At 41.5% G+C, this 22,617-nt stretch overlaps 1 protein-coding gene across 1 annotated transcript in view; it reads left to right on the plus strand.

Moving 5' to 3' along the window:
- The window catches only part of DNER (delta/notch like EGF repeat containing), a 326,985-nt gene extending 307,410 nt beyond the window's left edge, over positions 1-19,575 (plus strand). The window contains exons 10-11 of the mRNA XM_017895295.1: positions 8,267-8,389; positions 19,454-19,575. Coding sequence (XP_017750784.1) covers positions 8,267-8,389; positions 19,454-19,575 — 245 coding nt within the window. The remainder of the gene's footprint in view (positions 1-8,266; positions 8,390-19,453) is intronic.
- The last annotated feature ends 3,042 nt before the right edge of the window (positions 19,576-22,617 follow it).

Consider the following 22,617-nt stretch of genomic DNA (forward strand, 5'->3'; position numbering starts at 1 on the left):
TTTGAGACTGAGTCTTGCTCTGTCACCCAGGCTGGAGTGCAGTGGCGCGATCTTGGCTCACAGCAAGCTCTGCCTCCCGGGTTCAGGCCATTCTCCTGCCTTAGCCTCCTGAGTAGCTGGGACTACAGGTGCCCGCCACCACGCCTGGCTAATTTTTTGTATTTTTAGTAGAGATGGGGTTTCACTGTGTTAGCCAGGATGGTCTGGCCCTCCTGACCTCGTGATCTGCCTGTCGCAGCCTCCCAAAGTGCTGGGATTACAGGCGTGAGCCACTGCACCCGGCCCCCATATCTTTAACGACTATGGGTGAGGTGGAATATTTGATCTCCCAGGAACTGACCTAGCCTTGAATCAGAAAGTCGTGGGTTTTCACATTTTATCCACTGGTGCTGAAGAAGGGAAAACATCCTCTGAATTGCGACGCATCATTGAGGGAACCACTCTTCATAGCCCTGCACTCACTTCAGCCTGACTATAAAGTAAAAACAAAAGCCCCAAACACCTTAAATTTACCCTTGCCTTGAATTCAGCTGGCATGAGGGGAGTGAGCGGCATGTCCTCCCTGTGGTTGTCCTGATCACAGCACTGTGGTCTTCGAAGGTCCTGTTTGCCTGAGGCAGCAGGAAGCACGAATCGCCCTCCAGAGGTGATACTCACAGATGAGTCACTGGGAATTTGTTGCACGAAGTGTGAAGGCCATCTGGCTACAGCTAGAGTCTTACAGTTTTGGAGATTTTTGAGTGTGATGAGGGATGGGCGAGGGGAGGGAAAGTACTCCTGTGAGCAAACACAGTGTGAAGCCAGAGCCGGTGGGTCCTGGATTGATGTTTAAAGGCTCTCTTGAGACAGTATTGAGAGGGAAGACTGTGCAAGGCCATGGAAGGCCTTACCTTTTACTGGGGAGAGTAGGAATTGAGTGACTCTTGAGACCTTTGTGCAGCAAAGTGTCCTGTTCTGGAGCAGCTCAGGGTCTGTGGGGTGGAATCTGGGCTCCACTGTACCTTTGCTGAGCTGGTTAAGGCTGTAGGGCTGTGGTCTTTTCATCTGAAAAGTAGGAAGAGCACTAGCTAGAAACCAGCTTCACCACATGGCTTGAGGCTTCATAAGGGGCACAGAGAGGAGTCCCAATCCAAGGGCACAGCATTCAACAGGGTTCTCCTTAGCTCAAAAATCACCAGGCAGGGTTTCCCTTCTTACTCCCCTCTATCCCATTCACTTGCTGTGAGCCAGTCCCAGATACACCCAGGGCCTGTTTCCTTCTGTGGGATAGCAGTGCTGGCGAGAGTCACCCCATGGACTGTGTTACGTCAAACTCACAAGGGCAGAAGCCCCCCTTGGTATTGTCCAGAAATCCTTTTGCTCTAATGAATGAACTCTCACTCCTCACAATTTGAAACCCACATATCCTCAAATCTCTTCAAGTTGCTTTCGTCTTATAAAAAGGATCTAGGACAGTGGTTCTCAAAAGGGATTTTTGTCTTCCAGGGGACATATGACAATGACTGGGGACATTTTTGATCAATACAACTGGGAAGGATGGTATTATTGGAATCTAGTGTGTAGAGGTCAGGAATGCGGCTCAACATTCTACAGTGCACAGGGAAGCTCCCAGCAATTATGATCTGGTCCAAAATACCAACAATCTCGTGACTCAGAAACTCAGATTCTAGTTGTTAAGGACTAAATTAGGCCCCCCCACCCAATTCATATGTTGAAGTTGTAATCTCCGATGTCTTTGGAGATAGAGCCTTTACAAAGGTAATTAAGGTTCAATGAGATTGTAAGGGCAGGGCTGTAATACAATCGCACTGGTGTCCTTATGAGAAGCAGAAGGACACCAGGAGCACTCACATGCAGAGAAAAGGACACGTGAGGTCTCACAGAGAAGGCGGCTATCTGAAAGCCAAGGGGAGAGGCCTCAGGGGAAACCATACCTGTTGAGGCCTTGACCATGGACTTCTAGCCTCCAAAACTCTGGGAAAATAAGTTTTTGTTTAATTCACCCAGTGCTATAGTGTTTTCATGGGAGCCCTAATAAACTAACACACTAGACAATGAGTTTGGAGACAACATGCGAAAGAAGGAAGAACACACAGGATTGACTACGTGGCCTTGGGCAAATTTCTTTACTTCTCTAACTCTTAATTCCTCATCTATAAATTGGGACGAGTCATGCCCACTGCCTTGGGTTTTTATGAGAATTAAACAAATTAACACACCTAAAGCACCTGACACAAGGCAGATGCCACTAACTTGCTACCACACTGGGCGCTTCATACAGGTGGAGACCCCGTTCTTTAACTTTGTATGCAGTACCTAGGGCACCTGGAAGGTGCTGGAGCATCATAGAAACATTTTAAAAGTGCATTCAATCAATCAATGACATTTTGGGTGCTTATTCAACAATTTTACTTGTGTAGCCTTTTCCGAAACAGATATCACAGGTACAGCTGTGAACACTGCATTTGCAGACTCTTCCCTCAAGCTTATCCTGTAGTGGAGGAAGAGACATGATAATCAGTACAGAACTGCAGTAAAAATAGGATTTCAGACAGTTACAAATACTATGATGGAAATCAGCTGAGTGTCGTGATGAGTTGCTGGTGGGAAGAGCTACTGTACATAGCATTGTCAGAAAACTATCGGAGGAAGTGATTTTGTTGATGTTTTGTTTTATCGATACAGATATTCTTTATTGGAAATTTACATTCTACTAGAGCTGTTGTTCTTGTGAAGTGGTTTTCTAAAATGATGAATAACTCTTGGTACAATCTTCTCTTGGTTTATCCAGTAGTACATTCTATGAAAACTCAGTATATATATATATTATATATATATATATAATATATATATATATATATTATATATATATTAATATTTTTTTTTTTTTTTTTTTTTTTTTTTTTTTTTTGAGATGTAGTCTCACTCTGTCTCCCAGGCTAGAGTGCAGTGGCACAATCTGGGTGCACTACAACCTCTGCCTCACAGGTTCCAGTGATTCATGTGCCACAGCCTCCCAAGTAGCTGGGATTACAGGTGCCTGCCACAATGCCTGGCTACTTTTTGTATTTTTAGTAGAGATGGGTTTCACCATGTTGGTCAGGCTGGTCTTGAACTCCTGACTTCAAGTGATCCACCTGCCTCAGCCTCCAAAAAGTGCTGGGATTACAGGTGTGAGCCACTGTGACAGGCTTAAAATTCAGTATATCTTAATATGGTGCTGTACATATAAAGAAGTTAGGTTTTAGTTTGGGAAAGTTATCAACAGGGTTTTCACCTACATGAAGGTCCAGTGGAACAGTCCAAGGTTGTGAAGAATGAGGAGGCATTCCTTGTTGTGCAGGAATATCCAGGGCATTGCAATGTTTAATATCTTTGCCCCCTCCCACCCTCCTAAATTCCAGTAGAACCCTCCAATCATTGCGATGAGGATCACTCCCACCCCTAATTTCCTTAAACACCCTCTAAGGGCAAGCACAGCCACCATTAAGAGCCATGGTTTTGAGGGTGTTCAGTGACCTCCTTATCTTCTAGTCCAGTGGTCATTCTTGCTCATTAGAGTCTCTGATACTGCTAACCCACCTTCCTTGACATCCTTTCATCCTCTGGCTTCCACGACACTGCATGCCTTGGGCTTTTCTCCTCCTTTTTGCCCAATCCCTGTCCAGTGTCCTGATCTGGCTCTTTGTTCTCCACCTGCCCATCTGGTCTGACCTTGACCCCTTCTTTTTTCCCTTCCATTTTCTTCTTTAATGAAAACTTCAAAACCACTTCCAGGTGACTAATTCCCAAAGTGCTTTTTCTAAGCCATTTACACATATACTTCCAACTGCCACTTGGACCTGCCCAAGTGTGCCAAATCTAAACATGTCCAAAGTTAAACTGGTCTTCTTCTAAGCCTGTTTTTCCTCCTCTAAGCCTATTTTTCCTTTGGTGGTACCTCTTGGTGATAATGACTTCATCCACTCACTCAGCTAAACATGGCAGCCATCTCCACTGCTCCTTCTCACTCCCCCCATCTGGTTGGTTGCTGTGCCCTGTCAATCCGAAAGAAATAATGGGAACTGATTATTCTGGAGCAAATAATGCAAAGATGGGAGCAATGCTGATAAAGATCAGTGCCTTGGAAGGGGCCACTCTAATCCCACCCTTTGATCTTTTATTTTATTTAAAAAAATTCTCTGGACTAGCCTTTTTTTTTTTTTTTTCAGACCCTGGGCATACTGCCCTGAGCTAATTTGTTTGCCCGAATTAATTATCAGCAGGGGGTGACAGCCTCATTTTCACAGAAGCCCTCTCTTCTGGAAGGAGTGCCTTTGTATTCAAACCGTCCGATTGAGGCTGCTTGGCACTGAGTATAAAGGGTGTCTTGACGTTTCCATGAAGACATTTAAATGTTACCGTCTCTGAAGAAACAGTTTTAGAATATGAAAGCTTTATCTTTCTTCCCCCCAAGGAAGAAAAACATCACCAGCTTAATTATCTCTGTAAAATAACTTCCTCATTTGCTTTTCATATTGCTAGTATAAAAAGATAATGATACTGTTTTCAAAAATGGAAACAATTATAGATGATCTTGCAAAACTTGCTTGTTTGATTTTTGTCTATTTAAATACCACCTCAATTCAGAGGTCAAAGAGGCGTGCAGGGTTGTGGTTATATATTACCCTTCCATGTTGATTGTTAAAAGATCACCTAGTAGGGCAAATGCAATTGAAAACGTGCTGCTGGTGATTGTACTCCACAGTAACCTCAAAAAGGTTCTTATATTAGGAGAAGCAAAAGACACTTAACTCTTTACACATACGTGGATATATATGTATATATTTTTACCTCTCCCACTCTCTCTCTTTCCATATATATACACATATATATTTCACGTTGTATGTTTTTTACCACTATATATATATTTTATGTTGTGTATTTTTTACCCACTCTATATATGGTAGGTAAAATATAGATATAGATATAGGTATATAGATAGTGGTAAAATTATATATGTATGTAATAGTGGTTAAAATATATATATGTATTTAATAATACATACATATTTATATATGTAGTGGTAAAAAACACAGAATTAAACATACCTCCCTAACAAATGTTTAAGTATACATTACAGTATTATTTACCATACACACACTGTTTACCAGGCGATATCTAGAACTTACTCATCTTGCATAACGTCTTGCACAATTAAACAGCAGCTCTCCATTTTTCCCCTTCCACAGACCCTGGCAATCACCATCATTCTGCTTTCTGCTTCTGTCAGTTTGACTATTTTAAAAATACATCATATAGGTGGAACCATATAGTATTTGTCCTTCTGTGACTGGCTTATTTCATGTAATGTAATGTCCTGAAGGTTCATCCATATTGTAGCACATGACAAGATTTTCTTCCTTTTGAAGGCTGAATAATATTCCATTGTATTACATACCACTGTTGCTTGACCTTTTTGTCCATCCTTCTGTCGACGGACATCAAGTTGCTTCTACTTCTTGGCTATTGTGAATGATGCTGCAATGAACATGGGAGTGCTAATATCTCCTCCAGATCCTGTTTTCCATTCTTTTGGTTGAGTACCTAGCAATGGAATTGCTGGATCATGTGGTAGTTCTATTTTTTATTTTTTGAGGAACCGCTATGGCTTTTCACAGCAGCTGTACCATTTTACCTTCCTACCAACAGTGCACAAAGGTTCCAGTTTCTTCAAATCTGCCCCAACACTTGTTATTTTCTGTTTTTGTTTGTTTGTTTTGTTGTTTTCTTTTATAATGGCCATCCTAACAGGTGTGAAGTGATATCCTGTTATGATTTTAATTTGCATTTCCCTGATTATTAGGGATGTTGGTTAGTGATGTTATTTTCATATGCCTGTTGGTCATTTGTATTATTTTGTACCATACACGACTACCAACCCAAAATGGACTAAAAACTTAAACGTAAGACCTAGGAGTATGAAACTTCTGGAAGAAAACATAGGGGAAAAAACTTCATAACGTTGGCCTTGGGAATGACTTCTTGGATATGATATCCAAGGTACAGGCAACAAAAGCACAAATACAAAAGTGGTACTTCAAACTTAAAAGCTTCTAAATAACAAAGGAAACAATTAACAGCATGAAAAGGCAACCTATGGAATGGGAGAAAATATTTGCAAACAATACATTTGATAAGGAGTTAATATACAAAACTTTTGTTAAAAGAAAGAGCTTTCATTGGATCTAAATCAGGAATCAGCAAACTTGTTCTGCAAAGGGCCAGATAGTAAATGTTTAGGCTTTGCAGGCCATATAGTCTCTGTTGCAACCACTCAGTCCTTTGTTGTAGTGTGAAAACAGCCATAGACAATATGTAAATGTATGACTGTGGCTGTGTCCCAATAAAATTTTATTTGCAAAAACAGGCTGGGATAGATTTGATCCGTGGGCCATAGTTTGCTGACCCCTGGTCTAGAACAGAGTTTCTCAACCTGGCTGTATTGATATTTTTTCTGGATAGTCTTGTTGTGGGAGGCTGTCCCGGGCAGCCTCCTGTAGGACTGTAGGATGCTTAGCAGCACTCTTGACTCTACCTCCTAGATGCCAGCAGCAACCCCTCCCCGTACCTCCAGTTGTGACAATGAAAAATGTCTCCAAACATTTTCAAATGTCCTTTGGGGAACAAAATTGCTGCTAGTTGAGTACCTCTTATCTATATGATGGAAATAATCTAATAAAGGATAATAGAAATATTTCCCTAAAGTTACAAAAAGTAGGGTAACATACTGCTTTTCAGAAGAATTGAAAACTATAGTATATTTGTCTTAGGTAGGTCAAGGGCTCCTCAAAGGGACCATTATCACAACCTAAATTTGGAAAGCTTTTCAAAAACAACTGAAATGACAACATATTTGAAAAGTGCTCTGTTAATAATGCAAATATGAGCTTAACCTACTTTTATGATAGGCACAAGACACAAAACAGTTCAACATATTAGCATGTTCTAATGGGACTTCCTGAGTTTGAGAGTTGGTTGTGAGTTGGAAAGGCTAGGGACAAGCTAGTAGTTCTAATTCCTACTTTGGTAAGGGTTTATTTTTTCTGCTTATCTGAATTCAGAACGAACACGGGCAGTGTGACTTTTGAAAACACTCACATGTTTTTCATTGTTTGGACAGGGCTGGACAAAAATGGCCTGGTTTCACTGCAAATTGGCAGTAACACATGTTTTCAAAAGTTGAAAACTGCATAACCCTCATGAGTGAATCTCAAAGAATGTTGTCTTCTTGTCCTTTAGAATAAACACCTGTTTTGCAAATAGGAGGGTAAAATCCATCTTTATCAAGAAATTGTGGGTTTATTTTTTCTTCACTCACATTATGATTTATTTAGTAATTTAAACATTTAGGTACAATTTAAAATACTATAATTTATATGATCATATCTTTAAACAAGCAATAACGACAAAAATACCCTCATATTTCATCAAGAATTTCAGTTAAGCATTTTGAGCTCATTTTCTTTTCTGACTTGAAAAGGAAATACAGATATATTTTTCTAATGTGGTTCTCACACTTTTGTTTTCTTTTTTTTTTTTTTTTTTTGAGATGGAGTTTTGCTCTTGTCGCCCAGGCTAGAGTGCAGTGGTGCAATCTTGGCTCACTGCAACCTCTGCCTTCCAGGTTCAAGTGATTCTCCTGCCTCAGCCTACTGAGTAGCTGAGATTACAGGTGCCTGCCACCATGTCTGGCTAATTTTTTGTGTTTTTAGTAGAGACAGAGTTTCACTATGTTGGCCAGGCTGGTCTCAAACTCCTGAGCTCAAGGGATCCACCTGCCTCGGTATCCCAAAGTGCTGGGATTACAGGCATGAGCCACCACACCCAGCCAGGCTCTTACTCTTGAAGGAAGTTGTTTGCTCCTCCCCTGCCGTAAGTTCTGCTCACTCACTATCTCCAATGGCTGCAGCAGACACACTCAGTGACTGGATCACCCTAACACCAGCACCGTTGGATGCACTATGATGAGAATGTCAGTGGATAAATGAAATCATTTCTTTTATACTTGGGATCATGAAAAAGTGTGATAAGAACAGGCTCTTTCTTCATGGCCTTCCCCTAAATCCACCTTTCAGCTTTACCCCAAGAGATCTAGCTCCTGAAATCCCATCTGTTTGTGCCATACTTTCTAATGAATACCCCCAACTGCCTTCCTTTCTGGCTGGTCCCGAGTGGGTTGTAAATGGGATGCATTTGACAGCAGGCCTTTCTCTCTGTCCCTCAGGTTACCACGGCCTCTACTGTGAGGAGGAATATAACGAGTGTCTCTCCGCTCCATGCCTGAACGCAGCCACCTGCAGGGACCTCGTTAATGGCTATGAGTGTGTGTGCCTGGCAGAATACAAAGGTGAGAGGACGCCGGGCCTTCCTGTGCCAGAAAGGCTCTAAATGACATCATGTATTTTTCAGTGTAAATGCATAAACCTCTAATTGGACCATGAATTGTTCAGAATAAAAATCAAATGCTGAAGCTGGCATGATGAATGGGTCCAAGGAGACCAATTTGCAAGCCTCTGGTTTGAGAAACAACCCTCTCTTCTGTCCTGTTCTTCGTGGATCCTCGCTCTCTTTTTTGTTGAATGTGTAAAAGCTGAAAACAAAAGTCATATTAAGATGGATTGTCAGACATAGGTCAGAGACCATAGGTGTGAAAAATGTGGAAGAGGAAGGATGCTGCCCTATAAAGCTTCTTATGCAGAGATAGAATGCTCTGCTTTCTTGGAGAGGAGGCAGGCGGAGTCCCATGCATTGGCAAATACATTAAGCTTATTAAAAACAGGCAACATTGACAGATTGTTTCTAATGCGTGGACCCTGTTCTAACCCCTAATGTGCATAGCTCACTAAATCCCCCCAAAAACCCTATGAGGTGGACAGTAATGCTCTCCCCCTAAAAGCCTGGTCAGCATGGTCCCTAAAGCCCTTTCTCCCAGCGTCTCCATTGGCCTCTGACCACGTTTTGTGGATGGCAAGGCTTCCTGGAGCCCACATACCCTCAGACGGCCCTCTTCCAGGAAAGCCTATTTATCAGCTGTTGCACACATTTCTCTAAGCCATACCTTCAGGGCCAGGTTTAGATTTTGGAATGCTTTTGTGGGCTCTATTTATAGCCATTTCACTTAACTGCTTGCTCCTATTGCTGCTTGCTTGATGCCATCCACCTCCCTGGAGACCTTACATTGCCCTCACCGTTGCTTCTCTTTGGATGAACCTACCTTTATTAGTAACCATTTTGGCCAGTCTCATGGCCTTATAGGCTACACTGAAAACTTGATTAAGCCCCTGGATAAAAGGGCTGAAGCTGGGCCAAGTCTTGACTTTGTGTTCCACAGATCTGATGCTTCTTTTGGAGTATGATGTTCAGTTAGAACCAAACTCCACTAACATCTACCAGGACACAACAGCAGATTTGCTGGCTTCATTCTCAGGCTTCTCAGTTCTGGGTCTATCTATCTATTACCTTTCTCTCTACATATCTTCAACCTCCTTTCCCCTTCCTCCTTGCCATGTCTATAAATATTTTCATGGATTTCTTACTCTGAACAAATGAAGATTCTAGGAAGATAGCAGCTCACATTGACATTCAATATCCCTTATCCCTCCTGACTCTCTGGTAGGGATGGCTCAGTAAGGTAGATGACCTTGGATGGGGTCATGTGAAGATTTGGGGTCTCAAGAAAGGGTATGTGTGCTAGGAGACTTTGCTTACAACAAGAACAAGGGATGAGGGCTCCAGAGAGAACTGATGACTCAATGAACAGATGAGTCCAAAGAATCCTTCATCTTGTGGAGAGGAAGTACATGTTATAATTGTGCTGCATCTGACCCTAGGAGGCAGAGGGGTGTATTGATCTGATGGATACGGGCTGCCCTTTAAGGAAATTGAACAGTAGGCTGAGTTGCCCCCGACCCCGCCGCTTTTTTGTGGCCTTGAGAACACCAAACTGGGAGGCCTCTCTCTGCCTCATGCCTCAGTACACAGGACCCCAGTGGCTGCCCATCCAGCACTAAGGGGAATGTGTTATGTTGTCTGTCTCTGCCAGGATTTCCACCCTCTAGCCTGGCCAGTACAAGGAGCCCACACCAGCAACTCAGAGAGGGAGAAAAGTTTAGGGAAATAAAAACAAAAATTGCAACAACAGCTCTAAACATTCAAGAAAGGAAGTGAAAAAAGTCATGTATACTACTAAAAATTGAATTTGGTTCTGAATAAAAAGGAGGAACTAGTGCATGCGAGGATCAGAATATGAGGAAGTGGAAACCACGAGTGAAAAGACAGGAAACATGGAGAAAAGATTCGAGAGATGTGCTTCTGCCTGAGCGATGGGTGCTCCAGGAGAAGGAGCATGTGGAAATAGAAGCAGAATTCACTAACTCCTAGAAGGAGGTGTCTGTGAGGTGAAGAAAGTCTTATTTTCTAATAGAATGGGCTCACAGGGCAGCAGTTGGATTAATGAAGGAGATGATACATAATTTGAGATTTCCTGGTAAAATTTGTAACTGCAAGGATAAAGAGAAATGTTTACAAGATTCTTTGAAGGGATCACAGGTTACATACAGAAGAAAGAGAATCAAACCAGCATTGTACTGCCCCTCTCTATCATGAAGGTAAAGAATAGCAGAGCAGTGTTTCAGACTTTTAAATGAAAAGGACTAGGAGTTAAAGGGTTGTTTATAGTTGAGGGCAAAAGAAAGATATTGCCATACATTCAAGGATACAGAAAATACAGCACCCTATACCCTAAGATAAGTACCTTAATAAGCATCCCCCCAAATAGAAACTAAATCAAAACAAAGATATCCAGATAGTGGAAGATGGAGAATGGAAGGAAGAGATTTATGCCTTTAAATGCAGGCGTAAGTCTAAATAGATGATATTTATGTGATTGTGACTGGTAATATAATGGTGAAGGAAAGTCTCTTGAAAAAAGTAGATCTACATTCTGTATCAGCTGTCTTTTGCTGCATAACAAATCAGTACTCAGTACTGGCTTAAAACAACGTGCTTTTATTACCTAACAATTTCCTAGGTCCAGGTGTGGCTTAGTCAATTCCCAGCTCAGGGGCTCACAAAGGTGAAAGCCAGGTATTGACTGACTGAGCTCTCATCTGAGGCTTGAATAGTGAGAGATCAGCTTCCAAGTCCCCTTAGGTTATTGGCAGGACTTGTATCCTTGTGGATGTAGGATTTGTGACAGCTTGCTCTTTGAAAGCCAGCAGCTATGACAGAGCCCCCACTGCTTCCAGTCTTGAACTTTCGGGAAGGCCTGGATTTTTGTGTGTGTGTGTGTGATGGAGTTTCACTCTCTTTGCCCAGGCTGGAGTGCAATGGTGTGATCTTGGCTCACTGCAACCTCTACCTCCCGGGTTCAAGCGAGTCTCCTGCCTCAGCCTCATGAGTAGCTGGGATTACAGGCACTCACCACCATGTCCGGCTAATTTTGTCTTTTTAAGAGAGACAAAGTTTCTCCATGTTGGTCAGGCTGGTCTTGAACTCCTGACCTCAGGTGATTCGCCCACCTCGGCCTCTCAAAGTGCTGGGATTACAGATGTGAGCCACTGCACCCAGCCTGGACCCTGTAAAAAGTCTCACCTGGTTAGGCCAGGCCCACCTGGGAGGAACTCAAAGTCAACTGATAGAGACCTTAATTGCATCTTCAAAACGTCTTAACTGCCATTTGCTCTTGGTTGGAAGCTCACACTCAAGGGGAAGAAATTACACAAAGGTGTAACTCACTAGGGGTCACCCTGGGCTGTGTCTTGCTCTTAAGGAAAAATTGCTATGTCTATCACTCTTGCTCTTAAGGAAAAATTTCAACAAGCATAGTGGTTTCATATTATTTAAAACAAAGCCATGTGTTGAAGGGGGTGAGGATAGGAAACATTAAAAGGCATACAAGTGTGTTAAAGATTTCACTCCTGACTGGGTGTGGTGGCTCGCACCTGTAATCCCAACACTTTGGGAAGCTGAGGTGGGCAGATCACCTGAGGTCAGGAGTTCGAGACCAGACAGTGAAACCCCGTCTGTACTAAAAATACAAAAATTAGCCAGGCGTGGTGGCAGGTGCTTGTGATCTCAACTACTTGGGAGGCTGAGGCATGAGAATTGCTCGAACCTGGGAGGTGGAGGTTGCAGTGAGCTGAGATCACGCCACTGCACTCCAGCCTGGGTGACAAACCCAATGGGCAGGTACAGTGTTTATTTAATTTTAGTATATTTATAAAGACATTTAGGTTTAGGTTTAAATAAGGCTGCTGAAAACAGGGAGGTAAACCCTAGCAATGTAGCAGTAAATGGTAGAACTTGTAAGCTAAGAGTGGTGGGGACATGGGGAGGGTAGGTAGAAGGAATTAAAGGAGAGACAGGAGGAGATAATCATGCTCTTCTGCCCAGAGGAAGAGTGAGGGGAAGTGAGAGGCCACATGATCCTGTGCTTTTCCCTCTGTGGGGGGATGGACATTCTCCCCCTTTTGGAAATATTTTTGCCAATATATATTTACATATAGTATGTCTATATACATTCAGGAAACTGTCAGATGGATGCATTTCAATTCCTAACTAGTACTTATCTGGAGTTAGAACTTGGATAGGTAGTATTTTAGGGATAAAGTTAAGCTTTAACTTTTACTTTACATATATACTTTTAAGTGGTAATTTTACTGCTTAATATTAATATTAATATTTTTTTAAACTATATATAGTTTTTATATTTTAGGAGGATATATATAACTATATATAACACTATATATATAACACACACACTATCTCTCTATATGTATATACATATCCTCCTAAAGAGAATGAGTGCAATAGGGAGTCAGCCAAATATATAGCTAAGAACATTTTGAAAAAGGAAAAAAGGCCAGGGGTGGTGGCTCACACCTGTAATCCTAGCACTTTGGGAGGCTGAGGCTGGCAGATAATGAGGTCAGGAGTTCGAGACCAGCCTGACTAATATGGTGAAACCCTGTCTCTACTAAAAATACAAAAATTAGCCAGGTGCTGTGGCACACGCCTGTAGTCCCAGCTACTCAGGAGGCTGAGGCAGGAGCATCACTTGAACCCAGGAGGCGGAGCCTGCATTGAGCTGAGATCGTGCCATTGCACTCCAGCCTGGGCAACAGAGCAAGATTCCGTCAAAGAAAAAAAAAAAAAAAGAAAAAGAAAGAGAAAAGCAATGAGGGGAACTTCTGCCAGATGTTAAAAAACCCATTATAGGCCTGGCGTGGTGGCTCACACCTGCAATCCCAGCACTTTGGGAGGCTGAGGCAGGCAGATCATGAGGTCAGGAGATTGAGACCATCCTGGGTTAGCTAACATGGTGAAACCCCGTCTCTACTAAAAACAAAACAAAACAAATTAGCCGGGCGTGGTGGTGGGCGCCTGTAGTCCCAGCTATTCGGGAGGCTGAGGCAGGAGAATGGCATGAACCCGGGAGGCGGAGCTTGCAGTGAGCTGAGATGGCGCCACTGCCCTCTAGCCTGGGCGACAGAGCGAGACTCTGTCTCAAAAAAAAGAACCAAAAAAACAAAACAAAACAAAAGAAACCATTATAATGCTACAATTATTGTTACATTCATATATTACCCCTGCAAGAATGGACAGATAACCAAAACTGAAGAATGGCCCAGAAACCATTGTCTGTAATAATAATGTATGACTCTTAAAGAGGAATTGTTAGGAATGAGAAGATAATTCTTTTTAAATAAGTGCTTCTAGAAAAACTGGACTGCTAAAGAAAAAAAAAGTTCTTGCACTTCTAAGTAAATTCCATATAAATAATAATTTTAAAAACCTCTTCTTTGAATTCTTTATGTCCCCTTCTGCTTAACGTCCCTTTCTTCCCTTTCGCTTTTTCAACCATGGCTCTTGGCCCTTGTCCATATCATTCCAGTAGAAGAGGTTTCAGGAAAATTCATGATGAAGTAATTGAAGTCATTTGGTGAAATCTATGAAGCCTCCCCTTCCACTTCTGACTCAGCCAGTGTTCCTGTCCCTTTGCCCCACTGGGCCCTGAGGTCCCTGCTGCATGTCACCTTGCTGTGTCTTCTGCAACTTCATTCCTGACCAGGTTCTCCTCTCTGCCTTCACTAAGTCTTGGTTTCCCAGACACTGTGAATGACGTGGGCCTCCAGGCCCCTTTCTCTCTCCCTCCTCTTTGCTTTCATCCACTCCTATGACTGTATCCACTGTCTCTCAGTATTTTTTTTTATATTTTCCATGACAATTATGTTTAGCCTTGTATTAAATTCTTTTTGGTTTCAGACTTTCTTCTTCCCTACACTACATGATAAGCTCTGGAAAGACAGTGACTACATAGCTTCTTTTTCATTTTAAATTCTCTACAGCTCTTACTGTGGTGGCTTGCACAGAACAAATGCTTGATGGCTACCTTTACTTGAGTTAGAACTACTGTTTAACACATGAATTAAGTAAAGGAAACCAACTTAAACATTTTGATGGAATGTAAGTCTCCACTGTAGATCACGGAATTGTTAGAAAGCACAATTCATGGAGGGCTTCTGTGTAACCCATCTTCAGACAATCCAAAACACTGCTGCATCCTTCAAAAGTAGTTCAAGGCTGGTTTATGATGCAACTTCTACGACTTTGTTTAGTGTTCATGCCTCATATTGTCAAAAGGTCAAGGAACAGCCCCATAGTGATTGATTTTTATTTCTAGAGGAGCCGATGAAATGATCAACAATATATGTATTTGAAATTTTTGGTGATAACATTTGGAAAAAAGGTTTGATATTTCATTGTGAAAATAACAATAACAAATATTTAGAAGAAAAGAGAAAATTCATAATTACTCATGTTTTTACAACATAACATGAGCCATAATAATCTGTGTTGCTTCCATTCTGTTTTAGTATCCATGTTTTACTGTTAAATAATTGAGTATACCTACAATTTTATATTGTTCTGCTCACTCATAATAGGGTATTATGCTTGATTTACATATTGCTAGGAAGTCTTACTAGTTTTATTTTAAGTGGCTTTGTAATGTTCCCATGAGGGAATACTTATCCATTGCCTTGTTCTTGCATCTGATGTGGGGCTATTACAAATATTTCTGGAATTAACATCTTTATATTTTCATACTTTCTGGATTTCTTTCAAGGGATAGAGTCTCAGAAATGAGATCACCACTGGATTATAGATTTAATTACATTGTACATTGTACCTACTTTTTTTTTTTTTTTTTTTTTTTTTTTGGCAATGTTGTCTCGCTCTGTCACCCAGGCTGCAGTGCAGCGGCACTGTCTTGGCTCACTGCAACCTCTGTCTCCCGGGTTCAAGCAGCTCTCCTGTCTCAGCCTCCTGAGTAGCTGGCATTACAGGTGTGTGCCACCATGCCTGGCTATTTTTTGCATTTTTAGTAGAGATGGGGTTTCACCATGTTGGCCAGGCTGGTCTTGAACTCCTGATCTCAAGTGATCTGCCCACGTTGGCCTCCCAAAGTGCCGGGATTACTGGCGTGAGCTACTGTGCCCGGCCTGTACCTACTTATTTATTTTTAAAGGCTACAGAAATTTCAGTGGAAAGGATGAGAACGCCTTCTTTGTTGGATAAAGTTATTTCCTTTGCTAGATTCTACTTAGCCAGGGAACAAGAATTTCTGGTTGTTTTGTGCACCTAGCCCTTTCAAGTACTGTGATAAATATAAAAAGGATAAGTCAGAGTTTCTTCCTTCTTTGGGCTATTATTTAACCAGATGAGCAGACTGAGTGACACACAGGAATAATAAGGCTAAGGTTGAGATGTCAATTTGTAATTTCTGAGATGGTTTAGAAAATGTTGAGATCTGTAAAGATTGAAGTACTGGAAAAAGTTTTCATAGAGGAACTAAGTTTGGATGAAACGAGACGATGTCTTAAAGCAAATAATAAGTGTAATAACACTTCTTTACTGGCTTAGTTTCCTGGAGATATAATGATTTTCATTTTTCAAATATTGATTGTAACTAAATTTGTTACGATAACAAAGACTTATAATTGGTGTAGTGCTTTTGAATTCTAGCTTATTTCATTTCTAAAATTAACTTCTGTAAGAACCCTGTTGGAATCAAAGTCTTTTAGAAACATTTCTTCTCCATCCCTTAATATGAAAAGTATGAATTTTTATTAGTTTTGACTGAATTACAGTTTATTTTTGCTTGAGACTAAACATCAGTTTTGTAATAGTGCGTGCTGCGTCCTCTGCCAATGGGTGATGCATGTGTCATTCCACAGACTTAGTTTGAAGTGTGGACCTGGTTTTCTCTGACAAAATAGGGTGTTTTTGAGGCAGATTTGGAGTTTGGAATCTCTCCTCTGGCAGCCTCACCTGTGTGTCAGCCAAAGTACACTGGCCGTTGCCCCTCTTGAAAGGATAGGATTCCGGTGCTGGGTCCATAATTTCTTCCACGCATTGTGATACGGCCTCTGCTCTCCAGGACTTGAGAGATTTGTGGGAGAATCAGTCAGGAGAGCAGATAAGTTATGATTTGGCACAGTGACCTCCGTGATCGTGACAGTCCCGGCATGCTCTCAAGGCACAATGGTGGAAGAATGTGGTCTGTGTTGAGAAAATCAAGATTCAGCTTTGCAGAGAGAGGGCATTTGGATTGGGAATTGAGAGATTAGTTAAATATGCGGAGATCAGGTTGGAGGAAGGGTGTGAAAGAAGGTGACTCCTCAGAGGAAACAGGATGCTCAAGACTCCATGTTTTCTGGGAATGGGAGTGGTGAGGAGGGCAGGAAGAGGGGCCTAGGGACCTCCAGAGGAGAAGGGTTTGAGTGGAGACACCTTGGCTCGTCAGTAGTGTCCATGATTGTCAGTGCTCTGTGTTTAAAGTTTTTAGCCCAGAGTTGTTCAGCTCGAATGACAAGCTGAGCAATATGACAAATATATCTTATATAGGGATTAACAAGGTTTACGATAGAGAAATGTGAGTCACCAAAGTGCTCTCCAGGGACTTTTAACACCGTCTTGCTCCTCCATGATCAGGTTTCTGTGAAGATTAGCTTTTGTCCAGTCTTGCTGCCAGGAAACTCTCAATAGACGCTTAAGGGACCAAATGTCTTACCATTTGAAAAATAAAATTAACAAGAGAAAAAAGTATTGCCTCCCCACCCTCCAAAAAAGAGCCAGCCATCCAAACAAAAACCCCAAACACCCAGAAGATTGAAATTGCTTATTATCAAGTCTATTTTGTTGAAGACTTTAAATAAAAGGTAAGACGCTTAAATATTTGGCCTAGAATTTGCTTTTCAGTCTTGTTTTTAAAATGTGGTAGTTTGTGTGCTGATATGTTAGTGATGTTAATGTATTACTAGAAACCCAGTGACAATCATTTGATTTCTTTGACTTCAGGTCTAATGGAAATGTTTTCTAGACTTCGGGCACCTCTGAACGTTGGTGGTGGCTATATGTCCCACTACAACCAAAAGACTGTTTTGTCACTTGGCTCCCATTGATCAGCCCAATGGGAACTTGCAAATATGTGAGTCTTTGTGTTGTGATAAACATTTTGAAGCAGAAAAGGCTCTTCTGCTTTTTATTCTTTCAATTGAGCCTGGTCTACTTGTGAATCAATAGGAAAGTAAAAATAGAGACTCCTGGGAGAAGAGGCCATACACACCCAAATGAGGAAGAATGACTAGATTTATGCTAGTCTCAACACTTTTGATATTTTATGTTACCATGCAACCTGGGTTAGGGATGCAGAACGTTGAGGAGGCTCGTTCAAGTCCCTGGAGACAGAGGAAACTAAGACAAGGCTGCAGGAGGCAGCAGGCACGAGGCATGAGGCAGTGGGATCTCAGGGGTGGTCTCAGAAAGGAAAGAAAGGCAAAGATCTGAAAGATGCTTCAGAAAAATACCAGGCAGAACATTGTTGATGGCTTAGCTAGAAGGAGCAAAGGATGAAAAAGAATTACAGGTCATTTATTCTAAAATTTGAGCTTTACCTGGCTCAAATAAGTCAAATAAGTCATTAGTGTGAATATAGACAGGAAGTTCCATTTCTATTTTCTTTTACTTCCTTTCCTCCTTCCTGAGCCCTACTTCTTAAGGCACTGAGAAAGAAATAAGGGAAAAGCCCAGCAAGGATGATTTCAGTGCCTGAAGGATGAGTCACTGGGTGTGGCAGTCCCTTGCACAACATGAGCTAAGTAATGAAGTGCAGAGAAAATTAAGTAAATACCATTCAGTTACTATTTGCTTTACGCATATTTTTCTTGAGGCTGTTGGGAAGTGTGAGCATATCATTATGTACATTCTTAGGCAAGATAGAATGTAATTTATCTTTTTCTCCAAGGGGTGGGGGATAGGGGAAGGGAGAGAGGGAGGAGGAGAGAGAGACACACACACACTAATCTAGTCATCCATCTTGGCATCCAGCGTAATACCAGCAGATATCCCACCTTTCAAATAGCATTAGATTTTTAAAGTTTTTAATAAAATTATAAAAGAATAGATATTTGTTAAAAAGGTGCCAATAATGTAGAAATACACAGATGTGAAAATCAAAGTAATCAAGTCTCCTAGAAGTAATCCAGTCCCACTTAAGGCATTTGCATACATACATGCACACACAGTCTTTTTTTAAAAAAAAAAAAAAATGTAAATGAGAAACTTTCTGTTTTACTTTACAGATTTTTTTTTTTAATGCCTCTTCTTTGTTAAAGGAGTGCTGAGCTCCATGGAGTTTTATTTCTGCAGTTAATTCAGGGTCACTGTCAACAGCCTACTTAGCAAACACAGACTCTGGGATGGGATTACGGGCAGGTTCAAATCTCAGCTCCTTTCCTACCAGGCTTGTGATCTTGCAATCTTTCCTCAGTTTCCTCATCTGTAAAATAGGGGAATGGGGATAATTGTCTCATAGTGTTGTTGTGAGGAATAAATTAGACATAAAGCATGCAGTAATGTCTTTGAGAATGAAGTCTAAGTATTATGCAGCTTCCCCTCTCCTCTGCAGTTCTTCAAAGTAGAACTGGGACTCACTTTAATATCTGATTCCACATCTTCACTTTCAGGTTGCTAATATTATATTTTATCAAGTTCATCTAGATATTTTCTGTTTCTTTTGGAGACTTATAAACCATTTACTATTGATTAATTTATCTTTCAGGCTTTTAACTTTCTGTTCCCCAGGCTTTAGGACACGTAGGCAGAGAAAGTACAGCTAAAAGACTATGGTGGGACTTATGGACAGTGATCGAATGTGTTACTTTCTCATAAGGCATGTTTTTACAACAGTCTAAAGTCATGAGTGGGCACATGTGTATACACTCACCCACACACACCCATGCTGGGAATCTCCCTTGCATTGTTCCAGAGTGTTCTGACTTTGCTTTTAGAGACCATGGGAGCTAGAGAGTCCTGGATGAGTCATCCTGTTTTGCTTGTTTCTCTGCAGGAATACACTGTGAATTGTACAAGGATCCCTGCGCTAACGTCAGCTGTCTGAACGGAGCCACCTGTGACAGTGATGGCCTGAATGGCACGTGCATCTGTGCACCTGGGTTTACAGGCAAGTGATTCTATGGACTGAGTTTTCAAATTTACCACGAAGTGCCCGAGATTGCAGATGTTCAAAAAACCCAAATCCCATCATGAATAAAATATTGCAAAATATAAACACCATTACAAAATCTAAGGAGGCATGGCCCGGATGAAGATCTATTTTAAAACAACCCATTGTGTGAGCCTCATTAAATGAGGCTTTTCTGAGATGGTCGTTTGGCGTCTAGACTTACAAAGACTGTCATTACTGTACATTTCCCGGGCTAGGACTATGAAACATGAGAAATGAGCCATTACATGAACACTTGAAAAAAGTGATGGGTTAATGAAAGTCAGAAGATGGAAAGAAGGAAGGGGTGTGTCTTCGGTAGATGCTGCTTTCAGCTGCCATATTTATTTTCATTGCAAGATATGAAAGTGTCAGGGGAAAGTGGGGTGGGAGGCGAGATTGGCAGGGCAGGACTGGCTTCTCCAGAAACATTGGTGGCCACTGAACACCGAGCAGGAGGAGCCACTTCTAGACTGGGGGTTCCAGCCTAACTTGGGGTCCTTCTTCAAAGTCACCCCCTCATGAGCTTCAAGGACTTTGTGAATCTCCAAAAACAGATGTGAAATGTGGTTTGTACGTGTATGTGCTGAGGGTACTCTCTCAAATGTTCATCAGATTCTTTTGGAGACTTAGAAAACATTTGTTATTGATTAATTTATCTTTCAGGCTTTTAACTTTCTATTCCCCAGGTTTTGGGACACGTAGGCAGAGAAAGTACAGATAAAATAAACTAAACTACTGGAGAGAAAATGTTCCATCTCCTGCTTTTCCAACAGAACCCAGGGATCTTGAAATGTAGAGAGTAAGACAAAGTCTATGTTTTTAGAGTTTTGCTCAACCAACAAAAGCCTAAGGGTCACTCTGGATTGCAAATTGGAAGAGGATGACATATCAAGTACCCACAGAAGAAGGTGGGCTCTGAAGCCAAAGAAAAATATATGTTATCATTGGCTGGAGAGCATCTTGCTGTGTTCACCTCTCCCCTGCTAAGCCACTGTGGCCACCTCCCAAGCCCTGGAGAATTTCACAGAGCCTGGGTCCCTAAGCCATCCCAGGGGAGCCTCATTTGTGCTCCTGGCGAAGGTGACAAAAGCCAAAGTGTAGGAAAAGCAACTTCTGATTTTCCTTCTATTTATCAGTGTCACAGCCTGTGTTTTCCTTTTGGCTTTTCTTGGGACTGAGAAGCGGGCTCACTCCAAAAATGATTCACAGATGGCTTTGTTTTGCTTATAAACACACGCAGACATTTATACTTACCAGTGGAGGCAAAAATAATATTAGGGAACCATCTTGGGTTTTTTTCCAGATATTCTTATCCCATGAGTAATAAAAGCATAGAAGAAAATTAGAAAATATACGACTATGCAAAGACTTGGAATCAACCCAAATGTCCATCTGTGACAGACTGGATTAAGAAAATGTGACACATATACACCATGGAATACTATGCAGCCATAAAAAAGGATGAGTTTGCGTCCTTTGTAGGGACATGGATGCAGCTGGAAACCATCATTCTTAGCAAACTATCACAAGAACAGAAAACCAAACACCGCATGTTCTCACTCATAGGTGGGAACTGAACAATGAGATCACTTGGACTCGGGAAGGGGAACATCACACACTGGGGCCTATCATGGGGAGGGGGGAGGAGGGAGGGATTGCATTGGGGAGTTATACATGATATAAATGATGAATTGATGGGTGCTGACGAGTTGATGGGTGCAGCACACCAACATGGCATAAGTATACATATGTAACAAACCTGCACGTTATGCACATGTACCCTAGAACTTAAAGTATAATAAAAAAAATGATTATACATCTTCACCAATGTCAAATCTTCAAAAATCCTAATTTTAATAAATTATTTGGATAAAGAGAGAAAGAAAAAAAAATCCCCTCTCCTTCCCTCCACCTCACCTGCCTCACCCCCACCTGCCACCCCACCCCTCTCCACTTCCACACTTCTCACCTGTCCTGTGTGCAGGAGAGCAGCCCTTATCAGCTTGGCTACAGTGTAAAAAGACACAGAGCAGTTGCAAGTCAGTCACCTACGCTGATGTGGCAAGACCCAGGGATGTGGATGGAGTACCAGCAGGATCTGCTACTATCAATAAAAGACATACTCTGACAGAGTTTCCTGTATTGCCCTCAGATACAGCATGTAATAGTGGGAAGAACACAAGCTTTGGAGTCACCCAGCCCTGGGTTCAAAGCCTGACTGTCACACATTAAAATTCCTATGTCAAAGTGACATGACTTCTCTGAGTTTTGCTCTTCATCTGAAAATGGAGGTATTCATACCTTCTTTAAGCACTCAAAGATGATACCTAATGTTATTATTTTGTTATTTCTGACACGCCATGAACTTCTCATGGTGCATCACTTGACACTGAAATCTCATAGACTGAAAATCAGGGCTTAGTCATAAGGAATATCAAGGCAAGAACTCAGGAAACCATGTCAGCAAAATAATTCTTCAGGAAGTTGGCTTTGAGTGTTACTTTCTCAGAGGCTGCTTCTTCTGTATGTAAAGTGCCAACCTATTTTTTGGAGCAATCGTTCTGAGGAAGGACAGAAAGGGAGCAATCTAGTAGAATTAACTTGGTTATGGAGAGATCATGCAAATCGGTCTTTAAAAATGTTCATTAGCTACACTTAGATGAGTACTCTTGGCCCATGTGAATGTCAGAGGGTTCAAACTAACAATCTTCACAGGTTCTGTATGGGTTGAATGGCATCCCCCAAACAGACATGTCATTGCTCTAATCCCCAGAGCCTATGACTGTGACCTTATTTGGACAAAGCATCTTTGCAACTGTAATTAAGTTAAAGATCTTAAGATGAGATCATCCTTGATTGACCAGATGGGTCCTCAGTCCAATGGTAAGTGTCCTTAGAAGAGACACACAGAGAAGAGACAGAGGGAGAAGAGGAGAAGGCCATCTAAAGATGGATGCAGAGATTGTAGTTATGCAGAAAATTAAAAAAAAAAAAAAAAAAAAAAA

Source organism: Rhinopithecus bieti, unplaced genomic scaffold, assembly GCF_001698545.2.
Source record: "Rhinopithecus bieti isolate Rb0 unplaced genomic scaffold, ASM169854v2 scaffold_24306, whole genome shotgun sequence".
Taxonomy (NCBI): domain Eukaryota; kingdom Metazoa; phylum Chordata; class Mammalia; order Primates; family Cercopithecidae; genus Rhinopithecus; species Rhinopithecus bieti.